Raw genomic sequence first — 18984 nt, 5'->3', positions numbered from 1 at the left:
GCGGTACAGTTTTTTTTGTTTGTTTGTTTGCTTGCTTGTTCTCTTACACATGAAGATGCAAGACATTCTCGATGCAGAGCAGAGGCTCATTTTGATTCACTGCGCTCCGCAGTAATAGGTCGACATTTGAACTTCATATGATTTTTACCTTCTGGGTCAACAAATTCACAGTCTCTATGCTTTTGTTTGCATGTAAGCACATGTTCTGGTAGATGGAGGGCTCTGAAGTGGGCAGAGTGGCCACACTGGTTGTCTGGGTGTATGTAGTGGTGGTTGCGGTGGGGTTTTTTGTTTTTTTGTTTTTTTTTTGGGGGGGGGGGGGGGGGGGGGGGTTGTGTTTGATGGGGGTGAACTAGTGAGAAATCCGACACAGGATCCGGCCACGGCTGTTGTCGAGTCCAGGGTGGTTCAAGGGTGGAACACAAGCCAAAGAAACCTATGTCATCCTGGAAAGAGAGCAGGAAGAGGAATGCAGACACGCAGCGATTAGTAACGTATCTACCCTCGCCCAGCCAAGAACCTGACTTAAAACAGGACAGTCTTGTCTACATCAAAGAACTTTTTTTACCAGCTGCTCCTCATGGACACAGAGTTGCTTCCAAGGCTATAAAAAGACAAGCCGTGAGTTTGAGAGCAGTTGATGAACAGCTTCTAACTCTCAGCAGGGATTATGGGATTTATTTCATACCGAGTCTGTGTTTTAAATCCTGGGAGAGGCCATGTGATTGTTTTATCTTTGCACAAGCAAGTGAGTTAATACACCAATAAAACATGAAGAATTTAATTTTTTTTAACCAATTAAAAAGAAATCTATCAGTGTTTCTATCAGTTGAGCTAATATTGCCTCACCTTCCTGAGTCGATACATCTGTCACAGCTTCACTGCAGCTCCGTGAGCTCCTCTCAGGGGATTTGTCCCTCAACCCGCACCTTTCCCCCTCATCCTCCTCTCCCACCACCCCAGGTCCTTCTGCAGGTTCATCAAAATACTCAGCCCTACAGACGGCCTCGGGATGTCCTTCCAGCTCCTCGTCCATGTTTGCATTTCTGGGAAGCATAATTAAGAAAATTGTAGTTAATATCATCCCAAATCTGTCTGCAGCCACACCCTGTGGCTTCTGCGTGCTGTCAGCACTTCAAAGGTGTCATTTAAATTGTATCTGCAACACCTCGCTGAAACACCTGAACGTTGGGCCTGAGGCGGTAAAGCAGAAGGGTACCAGTTTTGCAGCTGACTAGCCTACTCTGAAGCTCCACCCACCTGATTATCAGACATTCTGTTTGCAAGGGGCAACCAATCAGAAAGGTTAAAGAGAGAGTAGCTAAAAGACTTGTTTTGAACTGTGAATCTTGCACATTTAGTGTGGTAGAGAATAAAGACTAAAAATGCAGAGCTGGACATGAGCTTTAATGTTGAATTTAGCCATTAGCCACTCAGCAGAGCCAAGTAGTGCAAACACTGCTGGTTCTTAGTCATTTCTGTCTGTGCTGACAAATGTTTGGATAAAGGTGTTAACCAAACCAAGCATGTTATCATAAGCTTTAATGTAATGCAAGAAATATGGAGTTACTCAGCAGCAGCATCTTAACCTCAGCTAGTTGCTCTTTGTGCTGTAAAAAAAAACAAAAAACTTCTCTCTTAAAATATTAGTTGTATTTTTTTTTCATCCTCACCCTTCACTGAGACTCATCTGGGACTGGAAAGGACTGTTACCCTGGCTGCGGCCCAGACTGCAGCTCTCATCGCAGCACAGAGATGGGATTAGATGGACGGGACCTGAACAGCACACACAGGGACACAACTTTACACAAACAGAAATTCACCCAGCGTTTGTAGTCATTGTCTGTCGATTTTAGTGCAAAATCCCTTTGATGTGAACCGCTGCCTACCACAGGTGTGTCCGGGGCTCAGGTGACACTGGCAGCAAGGTCTCTGTGGAAAGTCATGGAGCCAGCGGGCGTCCAGGCAGGAGAGCTCTGCTCCGCGGTAAGGACAGTCCTGAGACCTCAGAGAAGCTGCTGAGGAAACACACAGAGATGACAGATTAAGTAATGACTGTGAAACCTTTATAACAGCATTATTACCTCGATTGAGAACTACCAAATAAAAGGTGGGACTAATTACAGAAACCAGTGTGGTACAACTTTGCTCGTATTATGACTTCTGTCAGGTGAAATCCTTCCAGCTCCAACCGTAGTGTTTATCTACTAAATTTACATGCTCTCTTATGCTTTGGTTAATGCCTTACAACCCTCGGGTCCATAAGACCAATTAAAATTCCTTTGTATAATTTAAAAAAACAAATGTTAGCATTTCGCTGGAGTGAAGGGCGGGGTGCGTGTTTCTACTGGCTGAAACTACTGATGAAATAATTAACTCACTTTACATCACACAAGTATGAAAAACTAAAAAAAAAAATACACAGCCGGTACCTCCTTGGTAACTACTACCGCACTCTTTGTTGGGAGCAAGCACAGCAAGGGAAATGTGATGTCATTAATTCTTTGCCTGGGGACGTTTCACATATTAAGGCATTTTTGGACTCAAGAATGCTGCAAATATGCAACATCAGGGTTTGATAAAGCTCAACACTGCACCCTGTTCTTACAGCTAAAAGGAGCAATGGCATGTTCATACAGCTGCCTTATTTACAGCTATGGAGTCCCTTCATATGCAGAATATTTCTTTGTTCTTTTTCCAGGTTGGATCGCATACATCTTTAATGACTTTCAAAACCAGGAATTGGGTGCACAAGTTTGAATTTAAATCCATTCAAATGAGCTGCTTTCCTGGTACGGACCTGGCTTTTACGATAGTTCACAGCTTAATGTTAGCCTGCATTATCCCAAAACCAGTTCTGATGTGCGTTTGGAATCATTGTCCTGTTCAAACACCCAACTGTGCCCAAGTTTTAAATGTTTAGCTGTTTATTTGAGGTAAAGCTGAAGCTACCACTATTATGCTTGACAGTTTATAGAGTGTTCTTAAGTTTGAAACCCTCACCTTTACTCGTCTAAACATATCTCTTGTCATTGTGACCAAACAGCTCAATCTTTGTCTCATCTGACAATAAAACCTTTCCCTAGAAGACTTGTCCATGTGGGCAGCTGCAAACTTCAGAAGAGCATGAGGATCTACTCGTACAGTTATTTGAACTGACGATCTTAAAACCTGCAGTTGTTTAGAAATACCTCAAAGAGACCTTCCCTACTTGTCTAAATCTTAGATCTTCACCGAGTTCCTTGGACTTTCCCATTGTTCTGAATATTGGTCAATCCACTGAGTGCTATCAAGCAAATCCTTTTTATGCTGGCAAAAAGAAACTACCAAAAATCCAAAATAATTTCAAACTTGTGCATCCAAGTCTTGTTTTTTTAAATCATTAAAGATGTATGCTGTGCAACTGGAAAAGAACAGTGCAAAATAACCATAAATAGCCAAAAATAACCATGACATTCATGCCCAAAAAGGGTGTGTAAACCTCTGATTACGTTGTGTAAGGACTACAGACTCCAGCTTCCACATAGCTGCCCTCTTGGCACGTCTTAAAGCACACGTTTGAGATAACTTATCGCCATCTTATCTACACTGTTTGATGTTGTATAACTAAATACGTTTTGGAACACTGATGAGCTTTCCTTTGTTTTTGGAAAGCCTGACTAGAGTACATATCGAACTAGAAATTTTACTGTGCCCTGAAAGTTCAGCACCTGATGCGGGCGTTCAAAGTCCAATGCTTGCTGTGTTGTCAAGGTGCATGAAAACATTCTTGCACTAAAACTTTAATCTTACTTTACATCTGCTACAACCACGCTCATTAAGTTCCAGCTCTTATTCCGATGGTTCTTTTGGACACAAGAAAATGTGAAACATGCGGCTTCAGAGCATCGGGACTCACCGCTGGGCTTCTTCTCCAGCAGCTGCCTCTTGCAGTAGATGACACACAGAACGAGCAGGGCCAGCAGCACTGTAGCAAGAGCGCTGCAGATGACCGCAGCCAGAGCCATGTCCCGTGGACTGGTCACTACCGAGGGCAGCGGCACCAGATTCACACGCCCGCTGCCTGCCGAGGAAATAGAAAGGAGACAAATGTGAAGTACATTTTACCAGCAAGGTATCAGACACAAAAAGGGTTAAAACAACGACGACAAAAATGAGGATAATACTTTTTTCTTAAAAGAGTTCTCAGCCTATCAACTTCTATTTGCCTCAAGTCAGTAATCTCCATGCTAATGAAAAAAGTAGAGTTCAAAGAGAAAAGACTCCATGTTAAATTCTTTTATCTGCCTCTGCCTCATACTCTGCAGAAGATGATTTACAGTCGTTCCCCCCCCTCTACCCTCAGGCTGCCCTAACAGCTTTTAAATCAAGAGGCGGACATACTGGTCACATGGGAGTGTGTATGTGGCAGAGGGAAAGCTTAATGTTGTGTCACTGAGTGTGTGAGCGTGGCATTACAGTCCTCCTTCCTGAGGGGATGTCAGTGTGTGTACCCACCTTCGTGACCTTTAACACAAAGACAAAAACTCATATGGATAGGGCAGGCTTACAAAGAATGCAGCTCAAGTTCCCACACATGCAGAACATCAGCGTATAATGTGGATTAATGCTGTTTGGGGAAAAAAATGGCTCCTGCTATGTATAATTATCCTTCTCAACACCCCACAGATATAGATAAAATATAGGCTCCAAATGTAAACTAAGAGCAGCTAGAAACTTCTATGTGTTTTCTAACGCTGTTTAAAGCTGCTTTATGTGGCATTTTTGGCCACTTTGTGCAAACATGGAAGTAAACAATAGACAGAGCTGTAGCATTAGCATACAGTTAACAGTAATGTGTCAGTTTTGAAGCTTTTTATTTTGCCCTTTTGCCGACTCCCAAGCTAAAATGTCTGTCTGCTTACCTGCTGAGTGTCCCTGTATTTTCTCAACTAGTTGCTACACACAGTCGACCACCAAAGCAGGAAAGTAAAGTCATTGCTAACTTTCTGGCTAATGCTAAGTGAATGACCAGACAATGTTGATCCTTGACCAACATTATTCTGATGATGTAGGAACAACAATAACAGAGGGATATTAGATCGTACATGTGAAACAAGCCATTTGAGCTCCATTTTTCTCTCTGTGAGCCACTTTCCTCCTGATTGGCTGACACAAATAAACAATAATTTGAACAGGGAGGTGGGTGGGGCTGCTGTGCCAGAAATGACCAAATTAGGAATATCAACACACTGACATCATACAAAGCAAAGAGTAGAAAAAACTGTCAAAAACCAAGCGTGAAGAGGAGTCTGAAGCTTTTTTTTTTGCAACTTTCTGAAATTATTTAAAACTTTAGCCTTGTTTAATACTAGCAGATTAAAATATGTCGGCTTTAGGATTTATACTTTGATAAAGAAACAAACAAACAAAAATTGTAAAACAAACTTAAAATCGAGTTTTAAATGTTGAACTCTTATGTGTGTTATTTATCCCAAAATGTTAATCACACAAGGTTGCCGAGGATATTTGATTTGGCAGATTTTTAAACGCAGTAGTTTTTAAACCTGATTTGCAACACATAATAAAAACAGGTTTGCTGCACCTTTTCTGTCTAAACGCTGTTTGTTTGTTTTTTAAGGTTTAGGCAACATTTTTTCTTAACCCATTTTTACCAGGGTTATAAAACTAAGCACGTCTGCAGCAGCACGTTCTCAATCCTCTCCAGATTTTAATCACAGCAATACACAGAAACAGTGTGGCACAGACATCCTGGGTGATGAGATATCAGGAGACAGGGTAACATGTGTAGCATGTAAGCTGCACGTCTCCACATTAGTCTGCAGCTTTAAGAAGAGGTGAACAAAAAAACAAAAGCAGTGTGTTTGGAATAAACTTTCATCCATCTCTGAGACCACGTGCAACTAGCTTAGCATTACGGTCTCTGATCATCACGGATGCAAAGCAGACTGAAAAGTATGGCAAATATAATGAATGACATTTGTTTGAGAAAACTTTGCTGTTTGCTTTCAGTATATTAATCATAAAGACAGCTGGTTTGAGCCTTTTCACTTCCAAGAGCTCTTTGTTATGCAATGTAAACATTTAACTTTGTGGAGTTTTTTTTTCTTCTTTAATGCAGACAGATAGGGGATAGGGGTATTTTAACATTCCTTTAAAAAGAGGGGAGGGGGAGAAAAAGAGACCAACTAAAATAATAATAATAACCAAGCGGAGTTACAATACTCAGTTTGACCGAGGGGGCAGAGTAAAGGATACGTTTGAGATAAGCACAGAAAAGAACATAATGTCAGAAACATGACTTATTGCTTGTTATTAAAAAATCTAAAATGCTGCAGTTCGGCGAAGAGCAGCAACAGACATCAAGGCACGCTGCAGAATTTGCACTTTATTTAGGGGATTTTGTGCCTAAAGACTTTGTGTGAAGTGAAGCATTCAATCCTGTTCCAGCATCAATAAACACTAAATGACAGCAGAGACGAATGGGATAACACATCCGGTAAAAATTTACACACTTGACTATTTACATTATATTCTATGTTTAGTGATTTTTTTGTTTGTTTGTTTAAATATGCAACTGAGGCACTATTAATGTAATTTCTCATTTGCAGACTTTTACAAAATAGACATTTGAACAGTGGTTACAGCTGGATTCAAAGTTCATGTTACCTGATGGATTCAAAGGTTTTCATCGAGAGAGTATTTGGAAGGAAATAGTTTTTGACCTGGAAAGAAAGTGTAAATAGATGTACATCTTCAAACTGCCTATTAGTATTTTTTTCCTACTCTAATTATTATTGCCATGAAAGACACCGAGCTGATTACTTAAAGACCATTTGTTTATATCTGGCCAGTTTTCTAAAATGGTGGTTTTAATATGCAAATAAGGAGCCAGACTTTGAATGTGATGTCAAACAATAGTTCTTCAGGCTTTCTGAAGTTTTTCTTTGGACATTGGATGCTTTTTCGGTTACGTTTACTCATGTTCAGTCCACTCCTTGTACCTGACCATTTTCAGAGGATTGTTTTATTTCTGTTTGTTAAGCCACCTAATGCTGACCTGTCAATCATTCAAGCACCTAATTCAAGGCATGAACCAGCCTTATACATAACAAACAACTTGGCAAAGAACACTACTTGTTACTGCTGATCTGTGGCAAAAACACAATTTGTCCCAGTATCTTTAGCTGAGTCTGTGAAAAATGCAAATGACAGCACAGATTGAGGGACAAACGGAAAAGGCCTCACGCAGGACCTGAGGGATACATCTGTCACTTCAGTTGATCATCTACTGTTCACTGAAACTTTATCAGAAATGGCCGCATTGGCCGTCAAGAAATGGTTTGGGACTACATTTCAGCCCTCAGATTTGAATCTACCATGCAGTACCATCTAGAAAAAACCTGATTGACAACAGCTTCACTTTTTCAATATGGAAATGATCCTAAACACACTGCAAACACCTTCTTCCCCAAATTTCCTATCAAAATATAAAGAAATGAGGGGTAGCTCAAGACTTTTGCACAGTACTGTATGCCATTGGTAAAATATATATTCCTCACCCCACACTGACAAGCTGAAATATCAGCATGTTTTTGTTTTGTGAGAGTTATGCCAATAATCTCTCTGTACTGTATCTGACGTCTGACCGTTATGTTTAAACTCTGCCTTCATTGTCATGGTCAAATTCAGCTCATCTGAAGCGAGCATCACGAGCCAGCCTGTTATCGGAGACGCAGCAGCTGCAGCAAACACAGACCAACACTGGTCCATTGAAGAGAGCTCACCTGCTGATATTATCTGCATACAAACCAGACCAATAAACCACAGCCTTTCATAGCCTGCTGACTTTATGGAATGCCACAAAGTCCAAATAAAAGAAGCACTTCTTTACACCTCTGAAGGCTCTTTGACCGTCTATGAACACTATTTTAAGTAGAGCTGAACAAAAGTTTTGGAGTATTTAATTGGGAGCTGTCAAAACGCCTGAATGCTTTTATAATGGAGCTCTATCAGAGTCTAAACATGTTATGTGGTATAAATTTTTAGGTAGAGAAATATGCTAATGACATATATCTATAAGCTCTGTTTTTTTTTTCTCTAACATTATGAATTTCTAAATAGGACTGCCATCACAATGGATGTCACTCCTGTCAGCTTAGAACAGAAAACTGAGGCTACATGCAATTACCAGCATTGAAGAAGACTGAGACTCATCAGACAGGGTGGCATTTTCCCAATTTCTGCTGCAACATTCAGATGGTAGGGTCAGAAGTGTACCCATCTTCTGATGGCTGCTTCACCACAAAGCTCTCAAACTGGTTTCTTGAACATGACACTGAGTTCACTGTACTCAGATGTCCTCCACAGTCACCAGATCTCAATCTAATACAGCACCTTTGTGATGTGTCTAATGGGAGATTCCCATCATGGATGTGCAGCTCAGAAATCTGCAGCAACTGTGTGATGCTGTCACGTCAACATGGACCAAAATCTGTTTCCTGCACCTTGTTGAATCTGTGCCACAAAGGCTTACGGCTGTTCTGAAGGCAAAAGAGGGACCAGCCTGTTATTAGCAAGCTGTACCTATTAAAGTGGCAAGTGAGTGTGTGTAGTAGCACTATCAGGAAGTAGTAATATTAGCAGTTTTTCCAACCTGCCTCAAATATACCTAATAATATAACTGTGGTTTATAGCTGACGGCACTGTTTCTCTGTTCTCTGAACAAAAATAAGGATCAAATTCCCGTCTGACTCGCTCTAAATCCTTTCTGACACTGTAATAAATGTGATACCGGGACAAGCCACAAAGAGCAGGTAGCATTCCTTCAACAAGTGTGTGTATGTGTGCGCGCGTGCACACATATCTGTCTGCACGCCCGTGTGTTAGTCTCTGAGATCTACCGTGACAGTGAAGAACTTCAGCAGATGAAACGCATTAAAGAGGCTGAAGGGAATCCATAAAACACAACCTCATTTTTAACTCAGCTCCAAGAAGCCACTGGGGGAGGTGGGGTGGGGGGGCATAAAGAAAAAGGGAGGAGAAGAAAGGAGGGGTTTGAGATTTACAGTCCACCACAGACGGCAGCATACCTCCCCTGCACAGCTGCACCTTTACCCCCACCACCACCAGCCCCCGGGCCCAGTGTGGCCTATTAGAATGATCTGCCCTTTAAGTTTTCACCACCCTGCTCAAGATAACACTGGAGGCAGAGGTGGAGGGAGGGAAGGGGGGCGAGATTTTCAAACATTTGGAAATGTTCCGCTGAGAGTCTCTGTAGGAGCTAACTACCAGCTATGTTCTCCGACACAATGGTCATTTTGTTTCACGGGGGCTGCACTATTATCAAAACGGGGAGCTGCGCAGATGGACGAACGTGCAGACGGGGAGGGGGGCTGCCCCAAGGCCGGCGCTCATTACACGCGCTACACCGACGGAGATACAAAGATGAAAAACCCAACCGGGAGCAGACGATCCGATGAAGCGACTCTTCTTTGCACCTGGGGCTCGTGCGCAAAGTTTAAAAAAGTTTTTCTGTTTTTTTCCTTTTTAAGAGTTTTCCCAGAGCTGTGCTCGTTTATTTGACACAGGGGTGTTAACACTGGCTTGAACAGCCCCGATGTTCTTGTTGCCAAAAAAAAAAAGCCTTGTTGGAAACAGCTGCCGTATCCTCCGCCATCAGGAAGTCACACTCAATTACCAAAAGGTATAAGTTCACTCGCCTGTTGGGTTTATGTGGAAACGTGAAATCATAAGGTTGCACTTAACTACTTAAAAAGGCCAGAAGAAAGAAGTTAATTGGATCTGCAGCCTACATGAATGCAAGCCCACAATGCTTTGTGAATGCATCGGAGCACACCTTGTTTTTTGGGGGTTTTTTGCATAATGGAAATAAATTATGCTGCTCGAAGCGGCACACTCCTGCAGACATGTTTACTTTGGTGCTGGGACAAAGACAAAGAACATTAGGGTCGTTTTTAGGAACGCCGTTGGGTTTTTGTTTAAGGAAGTTTGCGCATTTAATCCAAACAGATTTTTTTTTAATGAGTGACATGCTCTGAACTAATATAATCCACTGTTGGCAAATCCACTATTATGCTACTCAGCTTTTCAACTGCTCAGCTTGTAAATCCAAGCATTTATTTGCACATATAGCGTAGCTGGCAGGCTCAGCGAGGGCTGGTGAATGAAATATGGCTGCGGTGCTGGTTACTCCACTACCGTGTGCTGGCATGTGCGTGCACGGCACTTTTTTTTTGGTTCCAGCAGCAGTTTGGCAAGGAGTTCAAAAGTTTGTCATGGAGGGTGATGTTTGCTTTTGGACTATTGTATCCCTGTTGTTTCATGTTAAAACATCGTCTATTGTGAGTTAGGAATGAATGGGGTGTGTTCATGAGAACAGTGGACAAAATCTCCCACTCTGTTAGTCCAACTGTTAGAGGAGGTCAGAGAAAGCAAAGGTGCTTACAGTTGGGCTCATAAGGAGGTGGAGGGTCTCCACAAGGTATGCACTCCATGTCCTGGAAACCGCTTAGTTTTGTCTTCCTGTAATATCTGTGCAAGACATAAAATCACATGTTTGTTAACCAAAACAGATGCCATTAACGTGTAGGTTTTCGTAAAACTGACCAGCAAGATGCGTCCTCTCACCCTGGCAGGCAGTCGCCACACACAGCGTTGCTCGTGGTGGAGCAGTTGCCCTTCTGGAAGCGGTTGATCAGTCCACAGTCCAGGCAGGGTTTGCACTTCTGCAGGCTCCGGTCCTCTTTGAAGCGACTGCTCCGACAGGGCACACACCGGGCATCCTCTCCATAACCAAAGCCACATTCCTGGAAGGATTAATGGGAGAAATACACCGGCTAAGAGGTGGGGTTGTTGGTTTGGGGTGATGTGCAGCTGGTGAAAAGAGGGCTTGAATGCGGACTACCGGGGGTCTGGAATTAAAGAATGATCTTGGCTCGCGGGATCAGACGAGAACAGTGGTCTGCCTCTTTTAAGAGTCCATCTTACACTGGCAATAAGCTCCCTGACTCTGTCAGTATGAATGAGTAGCCTTCCGCTGCAAGACCCAGAAAGGCCATGCATTTGAATAATAAAGGCTGGAGGGGACACCCACTGTTGTATTATTTCAGGTTTATTGCTGCGTTTGTGTGGGACTCCCACTCCAAGCAGACTCAGTGAGTGTCCCGTTGATTGAGAGGCCAGTAAAGCAAAGGAAACGCTTCAGGAAGGGGGCAAGGATTATGGAGAGGTATATGGAGAAAACAAGATGAATACTCTTTTTGTGTTCAGCAATTCAAAGTGCACATAAAAAGCACAGCTTCCTTCAACTGTGTGAATGATCTAATGCCTAAAAAAACCCTTCATTATCACCTGAACGAAGCAAAAATAAGGATAATGTAAATTAAAAGATATGATTTTATTATTTTATTGGTTGTGTGGAATTGAATGTGTATATTTTTTTGCTCGTGTGAGGTTTTTTTTAAGACTTTCCCAGTCTTTATATCAGCTGGCAAAAAAGTCTTCAACATTTTAAAGCAACATTATAAAGTTTTCCTAAGGAGAAGCCAAAACTGTTTCAGTTCTTTCCCCTGTCTGTTTTTCTCCCTCTCTTTGTGTCACATCTCTAAAAACGACTCTGCGAGACCTCAGTGACAAACTGACATTTCCATGACAGCTGACGTTACCCCGAGGGAATGACATCATACATCGATCATTCATTATCAGATCCACAGCAGCTGCCCTCCTGTTATCCAGCGTTACCACACTGAAATCTAAATCCAGGAAGATACACAGGGAGCGGTGGGGTGGGGTGCTCGTATATCATTAAAGTGAAGGTCAGCTTCAAACAGGGCTTCTCCCTTCTCTTCTCTCTTCACCCGTGTCCCGTTTCACCGGCCTGGCGTGCATTCCTGTTGGAATGTGGGATGAAGGTTTAGATATGATTGGCGGGAGGGGGGATTGGCGAAGCATGCTGGCAAGAAATAAAAATGGAGGCTGGAGTCTAAGATGTGATCTTGTGACGGCACCACAGAGTCAGGACAGAGGATGAGGAATTTGGTGCTTCCAGCCAAACACATGTGAGCCTGACACTGAACCCCTGGGCAAGGCCTGGCCCGAGGTGGACCCATAAGGCTGGACTTCTGCAGCTGTTGCTGTGAACTCGCCATATAAGGCCTTACCCTTCTAGTCGTGCAGACCAGAAGAACCCAGGGAGGGGAGTGGATGTGGGTGACAGATGAGTGATAAAGAGGGGGGAAAGTCAGGATAAAGATTTGGCTGCCCACAATTGCACACCACGAGAGAGAGAGACTCTTGAATCTGATCTTTAAGAACGCACGGCCAAGCCCGCTCGCGTGGTGGTTCTGTGACCCACTTCTTCATGAAGGAGGGGGCCCCAGGATGATTCGTCCTCGTTCAGCCCGGCACTGGCACGAGCTCTGTCCATGGGGCACCGCATGGCAGGAAGGGCTGATGCTACGAAAGACACAAGCAGGTCAGAGCACTGAAACAAAAGGAAAATGGAGCCAGTTCCTGCCCCTCTGATCAAGGAGCCGTCCCTTTCTTCTTTTATCCCCGCTAACAAAGACCCAAATGAGACGTGTTCAGCAGCTAAAGGAAAGCCTGCAGTCTGCTGCGGAAATCTGTGATGACGGGAGTTATTATATACGCAAAAAGGGCAATGTAACAAACAGTCTGTTAAAACATTTTTGAGGGCATCAAGGCGATCATCTGTGGAGAAAACTATTTGAACTGTAGTGTGCAAAAAGACAGGAAACAAGCCCAACTAAAGCGAATAAACCTCAAAGCGTGGCTGCTCCCATAGTTTTGCATGAAGTTCTCTCATGCGGTTTTCACCTAAAACACGTAGAAAAACTGATGCTTAACATCCTGTTTCCCTGCCCTATCTCCTGATCTACTTTGGGCGAGACTGCCAAGCACAACACAGCACTGTAGTGTGGGGAGAGAAGGCGGTGGTGCTGGGGGTGTGCTGGCTGGGACCTGAAGCAAGTTCAGACGCACATATATTTCTGAGATTAAGAGGGAATCACAAGGGGGCGGGGAGGCCCTGCCAGTCATCTGATCCGGGGGATGAAACACGACGAAAAACAACGGCGTGCTACTTGAAAGAGGAGTTTTGTGTGGGACATTACGCGCTCTCTTTGTTTCTCTTTAAACTCTACTACAGCCTGGCTTGTTTAAACACAACGATCATTGTGATTTTGACACTTCTGCTGCCTGTTGCTCCCTCTCTTTAGCTGGTGCCACCCAGAAGTCCTTTGTCCTAGAAGTGTGGCCGGAGGAAATGCTACACTCTCCCTTACATTCTACAAGATGCTGACATGCCAAAGTTGTGTTCCTGCCTCGCTTTTTTAATGCCCCCAGCAATCTTCCAGCATGCTTTGGAAGGCGATTTACGCCTTCACCTTCATGCTTGATGCAACACAGCTTAACTAAGTAACCTCCTATAATGAAACCTGAAGTGAAGTATGTCAGGGAGAACTGGTTTTAATTGATGCTCCCTCTGTATGGGTGGTTCTTTTAGCAACAGTTAGCGTGGAGGAGCTAATTGATGTTTGTCAGCCAGCCTCAGAGTGGCTTCCAGAGGCAAACTTCCAGAGCAAACTGGGCCACATTCCTCTGGGATCTCTATGGCAGCTGCACAGAGGGACTCCAAAAGTTTTTTGCTTCCCTCTCGACAGTCAGGCTAGCCTTTAAGAATACAGACAGATTGTCTGAGCTCAGATCACAAAGTTGTTTCTCTGGGAAACTTTCTCCTAGAGCAAGGCCCAGGTTTCCATTTTGAGTCGGCATCCCGCTACCTTCAGAGAAAGAATGAGGCAGCCAATTATTAACCAGGACCCCAGGGTGGCTAGCGGCATTCATGCCCGTCGACGCTGCAGGGGAACACGAGGACTACTGAAGCGTATCAGCAACCACAGAGTGCATGTCTGTGTGCACTGAGATTAAAGGCGACCCAGACTTAAATGCATGTGTGCAACAGATGTCAATGGGGGGGGGGGGGGGGGGGGGGGGGTGATACAGAGTTTTTTGTCAGTGCTAAAAGATGTTTTGAAGTGTAAAGTCACCCGAACGTCAGTTTAGCAGATGTTTTATGTGCAGTATATTCTTCACTTTAAGAGCTTTTAATGTTTTTTTTACTGCAGCAAATCCTGCAGTCTGGAAGTTTTCATTTTTGCTTTTGACAGTTTGCTGTCAAATATACATGTTTTTATAATAATTGTACTGATTTTTGATCAATCAATCAATCAATCAATCAAACAACACAAAGACAAAAGTGTTAAAGAAATTGCCCTTCAAAGAGGACCTATTTTTTTGGAGTCTACTAGAGTAGCTTTGAATGATTCACAATTCAAAATAACTCAAAACAATCAGTCATGTAGCCCCTCAGTATTCCCGTTGTATGAAATAAGCCGTTTTAGCTTGCCTTTCCCTCACCTTCCTTCTGATTGGCCGCTGCATGCAAACAGTGGGTTTTAACAGCAGGTAGGTGGGGACTTGGTGTTCAAAGAAATGAGAAATTTTTCGTTTAATTATCTCAGCTTTTTTACTGTATCGTACCAGCGCGCTGGGAGGGGGATATGCAAGGTTTTACTGTGTTCCACTATCATTATTAAATCAAACTCATTAATTCAGTTACTCACTTTTACATCACTGCCTACACTTGCAGAAGTAGGTAGGCACATAGCTGCTGCCAGAGAGGAAAGCCTCTGCTTACCAGCCTTAACTGACACTAAAGAGGCCTGTTTGTACAAAGCGAGCGCACACACACAAACACACACACAAACACACACACAAAAAAAACCTGTGGCTAAGGTGGTGGAAAAAACTGTATTCCCAGTCGAAAAAGCAGCAAGCTTAGGCATGGCTGCTTTCAAACAGTAAAGACAATAAGTTTGGACGAGGCGCAATGGGGGGAAAAACAATGGAAGCCATTCAGCTGCAGAAGGTCAAAAGTATGGGTGTGACTGATTAATGAAGGGTCGGTGTTCTACAAAAGCTAATAACAGCTTGGCTGTTTTTGTGCATGAAAGACCGGAAGTAATAAATAATGTCTGTTCCCTGGAAAAGATACACTTTTCTAAACAGTGATGTCCATTCTTTTCATAAACCAACAGTTTTCCCCCACAAATCCCGCCAACTTTGTTCAGCTCAGGGAAACTGACTCGGCTGACCTGTTATGGATTACAACACTCTCCATTTCTTAAATAAACTGAGGCACACACTGCTTTTTGGTAAAACGCTCTTGTGGACAAATCAAAAAAGTTTAGAATAAATCCAACCTTTGAAAGCTCCTGTCCTGCATCACACTGCTTGCAGGGTTTGCAGTTTCCAAAGCGGTCCTTGTACTCCTGCTCTCGGCACTCTCTGGTCTGCTCTTCGGCTCTCGTGTGAATCTGAATGAGAGACAATCATTTGGAGAAAGTTAGAAGATTCCTGCATTTCATCCAGAACAGATAAAGCAGTCTGATTCCATAATCATTTATGGAGGCCGGCCTCCCTTGCCTTCAAACCCTGGGACTCCTGTTTGAAAATAAGTCTCAATCCTACAGGGAAGAGATAAGATCGAACCTGAATGAGCCCTGTGGGAAAACTGTAAAGCTTCAGCATCAGAATCTAAGTCAAAAGCAACAATGCAGTGAATGCTAAGCCCAGAGACAGCGGTTGACAATCTCTTCAGCAAGGATTTTACTGATCCCACAGGTTGAGCAGTCGCCTAGTTAATGCATATGCAGTGTATCTGCCGTTTTTCACTTTTGCAGAATATATACAAACTGTTTAAACAGCTGAAAGCATTTGGCTCACGTGTCGTCCAGCTTCCCTTGCACACATTGCAACAGACAAGACATGCATAGCAAAATTATCCATTTTAAGTTTGTGCAAAAATTTTTTTTTAAAACTTACCAGAGATGAATACAGGACATGCAACGTTAGCACAAGTGAGAAGGTGTTCTGAAGCATCCTAACCATTTTGATGGGCCGCTCAGAGCTTGAAGCTGAAAGAACAAAAACAGCAATCAGACAAGTGAGTGTGCACGAGTATGTTATTATAGACTTATAGACCCTAACAAAAAGAAAAGAAAAAAGTGCAAAGTCTATCAGGAAGAAAGGCTGGTACAACACAATGATGTGATTTGATTTTTCTCCACCCAATGCAAGAAAGCTCAGGGTTAAACTTTTAAACAGCACTGATTTGCTGAAGGTTTGTTAAATGCAAATTTGCTGGGCGGACAAACCTTACCCACCAAAAACACAAAACACTTTTATTGGGTATTTAAGGGAAAATTAGTTCACAAAGAAACCAGATATGCCAGGACAAAGGGAGGGAGGGAGGAAACCCGTTTAATATCACATAAAAACATGGAAGTTGTGCGTTTGAATATTCAGACTATAAACACCAATATAGCTCAAGCTCATTGTAAATAAGTAGCCTATAAAACTATACAGACAGTGTGTGAGTAAAGATTAAAATCCCTTTATGTGGAAAACTGTTAAAAACAATCTCAGACAGCATCCACAGCTTTTCAAAAGGGACGTGTCATTCTTCTTCTTCCTTTTCAAAGTGTGCAAATAAATAAATAAATAATGAAAACTAAATTTTGCAACCATAGACTGGATACTGGAGAATAAGTTCTCCAAATGCGCGTGCACAGACTGAGCGTTTCAGTCGTCTCGTGCCTTTAAAGCGAGGTTTGTCCCGTCCTGTGGATACAATCAACGCTCGGTCTGTCATTTACCTACGAGCGTCTAAAAGCGACATCAAAGCTCTTCTTACCTGCTACAAACGGGGCCTGCTGATTACAGAGTGTCGCTTAGAAGTCCAAAGCTGACCGGTGAGAGGTGTGGTGGGCTGTTTCCCGCACCGGTCCGCTCACCATGCCAGTGCTGCTGCTGCTGCTGCTGCTCCAGCCCGGCACGGCTCGACTCCGAGCCGCTGCGGATCGAGGGCAGACCGAGATCAAAGGCAGAGAGAGGAAGGGAGGGAGGGAGGGAGAGGGGTTGGCTTTCTGGATACGAAGCGCGTGTATCTGATCTGTGATCAGCCTGTCTACATCAAAGACCCGGTCTCTCTCTCTCTCTCTCTCTCTCTCACACACACACACACACACACACACACCTGCACATCTACACTGCTCCACAGGCTGATCAGTAGTACCGTTTCCATTCAGCTGGTTTCTATCGAGATGTTTTACAAACCCTCTGTCTGTGCGTGCTTTATTTGATGCCTTTGCTTTGCCTTTATGTGCTGACCCGTGTGGTCCCACGGCCCCCTCTGACCTCACACGTTAAACTAGTTTAAAGGAAAAGTTAACACAGCAGTCTAGCAGACAATAAAGAGTTGTTTAGCCTGCCTGCTTTTCTCCTTCTAACTTGGCCACATTTATTTATTTGCTAAGCCCTCATCTCTGCTGCAGATTTTATGATGTCAGCGTGCTGCTTCACCATTGGCTGAGCCTGTGCTTAATCCATCTAATAGGAAGAGCAGAGTTCAGGGGATATACAGCGACTACTGCAGTAATCAGTGTAAATATTGGCTCTTGAATCCTCTCTCTGATGTAAGATGAAGGTGTTAACAGTGAGTTCAGAGCTTTTGACGTAGCCTGTTATTTTCTTCATTGTCCTTGTTTTTTCTCTCTCTCTTTTTAATACTGTTGGTTAATTTGTAAAAAGAGTGGCAACCAGAAGAAAACTGATTCTCCAAAGGCCACTCTGAAACGAAAAGTTCGTGTATCCACCTGAGGTAGAAAAAAGTGAGCAGTGTGCACACTGGTGTATGTGTCTGAACCAAGGCAAAGACACAGAGGACAAAAGTTCAGCACTGCAGTAAAAGTGGCCAATTACTGTACATGTCTGGACACGCTGTGTATCGATTCCAGGAAGCTCACTGTGTGCTTTGCAAATGTTACTTTGAATGTTATATGCAATCCAATTTCTTCACGTGGTCTATGTGGCAGGTAAATACTTTCTCTTGCAGTACTTTCCAAAAGTAAAAGTCTTTGACCTTGCAAAAGCTGAACTACGAAATAATTGCCAGATAATTCTTCTTTTTCTTTTTAATCTGGAGTGTTTATTGAACAGTCTAACAGTTTTTCTTTAAATATCAGTTTGCATACGTGGTTTTTGATTTGTATTAGGGAGGTTTTGTTTTGTTTTGGGGGTTTTTTAAAGCGTTTTTGTGCAATGTATTGCTTAAAAATGTATTGTGTAATTTTTTCAGGGTTTTCAAGAAATCAAACTGATGATGCAGAGGTCTGAAAAACTCACAAAAACTCATGTATTAAATATGATGGACTTGGTGTTATTGGGTTCAGTATTTCTCATGATGTCACATGTAGCAGTTTAAGTAGTAGTTTAATGTTAGCAGTCCCATGAAAATATTCTCATTTCTGTGATTCATGTTTTTATGGCCTGTATTCATTTGTTTCCATCAAATCTATAAATCACTGCGTGTCTGTATCCTCTAGCTGTGGGAAGACGTCACTGCAAGTCAAACCTTTCTTCCTGGAGCTTTGGTGCTGTCGCCATCTACTGGTGCAGGTGATTTAAAAATGCATGGACTTTGTGCACACTGTGTACAGTGAATATAATCAATATTCAACAATAACACTTATAGTATTATCCCAGAAAACAATTAGCCAACTCTGTTATCCTCTAATACCATTCCCTGTGTCTGAAGGCCTCCACCATAACTTCCATCCCCAAAAGACTCATATAGAGAGCCTCAATGACTACAGACCTATAGCCCTCACATCAGTACTTATGAAGTGTTTTGAGTGAATAGCAAATTGATCTACAGAGGATGCCATCACCATCAGCCTTCACAGAGAGCTGAGCCATCTGGAGAACAGGGAGATCTACTTGAGGATGTTCTTTGCGGACTACATCTCAGCATTCAACACCATAATACCAGACGTCCTCACCACTAAACTGGCCCACCTTCAGATCCCCCTGCCACCTGCT

The 18984-nt window shown here is 43.0% G+C and overlaps 1 protein-coding gene across 2 annotated transcripts; it reads right to left on the bottom strand.

Moving 5' to 3' along the window:
• Nucleotides 1–332: 332 nt before the first annotated feature.
• Nucleotides 333–17374, bottom strand: tnfrsf19 (tumor necrosis factor receptor superfamily, member 19). 2 transcript variants are annotated; one of them, XM_085184258.1, is made up of 10 exons: nucleotides 16799–17374; nucleotides 15928–16019; nucleotides 15306–15419; nucleotides 10651–10829; nucleotides 10469–10554; nucleotides 3899–4063; nucleotides 1890–2015; nucleotides 1674–1776; nucleotides 850–1046; nucleotides 333–446 (listed from the first exon to the last, which is right to left on the bottom strand). In XM_085184258.1, the coding sequence occupies exons 2-10, from the start codon at nucleotides 15991–15993 to the stop codon at nucleotides 442–444; spliced, it is 1041 nt and encodes a 346-aa protein (XP_085040384.1). In that variant the 5' UTR covers nucleotides 15994–16019; nucleotides 16799–17374; the 3' UTR covers nucleotides 333–441. The 2 variants fall into 2 exon arrangements, with proteins under 2 accessions (XP_085040384.1, XP_085040383.1); XM_085184257.1 differs by having other exon boundaries at nucleotides 1890–2018; nucleotides 16799–17373.
• Nucleotides 17375–18984: the final 1610 nt, after the last annotated feature.

The sequence above is a fragment of the Neolamprologus multifasciatus genome, chromosome 14 (genome assembly GCF_963576455.1).
Source record: "Neolamprologus multifasciatus chromosome 14, fNeoMul1.2, whole genome shotgun sequence".
In the NCBI taxonomy this organism is placed as follows: Eukaryota; Metazoa; Chordata; class Actinopteri; order Cichliformes; family Cichlidae; genus Neolamprologus; species Neolamprologus multifasciatus.
This window is presented reverse-complemented; position numbering and strand designations above follow the sequence as displayed.

What these genes read in the sequence shown, in the direction of transcription:
- tnfrsf19 (XM_085184257.1), bottom strand. Translation starts at nt 15,993, where the DNA reads ATGGTTAGGATGCTTCAGAACACCTTCTCACTTGTGCTAACGTTGCAT. An exon ending in ATGTCCTGTATTCATCTCTG is followed by an intron (nt 15,420 to 15,927) that starts GTAAGTTTTAAA and finishes TCTCTCATTCAG; the next exon opens with ATTCACACGAGAGCCGAAGA. An exon ending in CAGATGAGTCTCAGTGAAGG is followed by an intron (nt 1,047 to 1,673) that starts GTGAGGATGAAA and finishes TATGCTTCCCAG; the next exon opens with AAATGCAAACATGGACGAGG.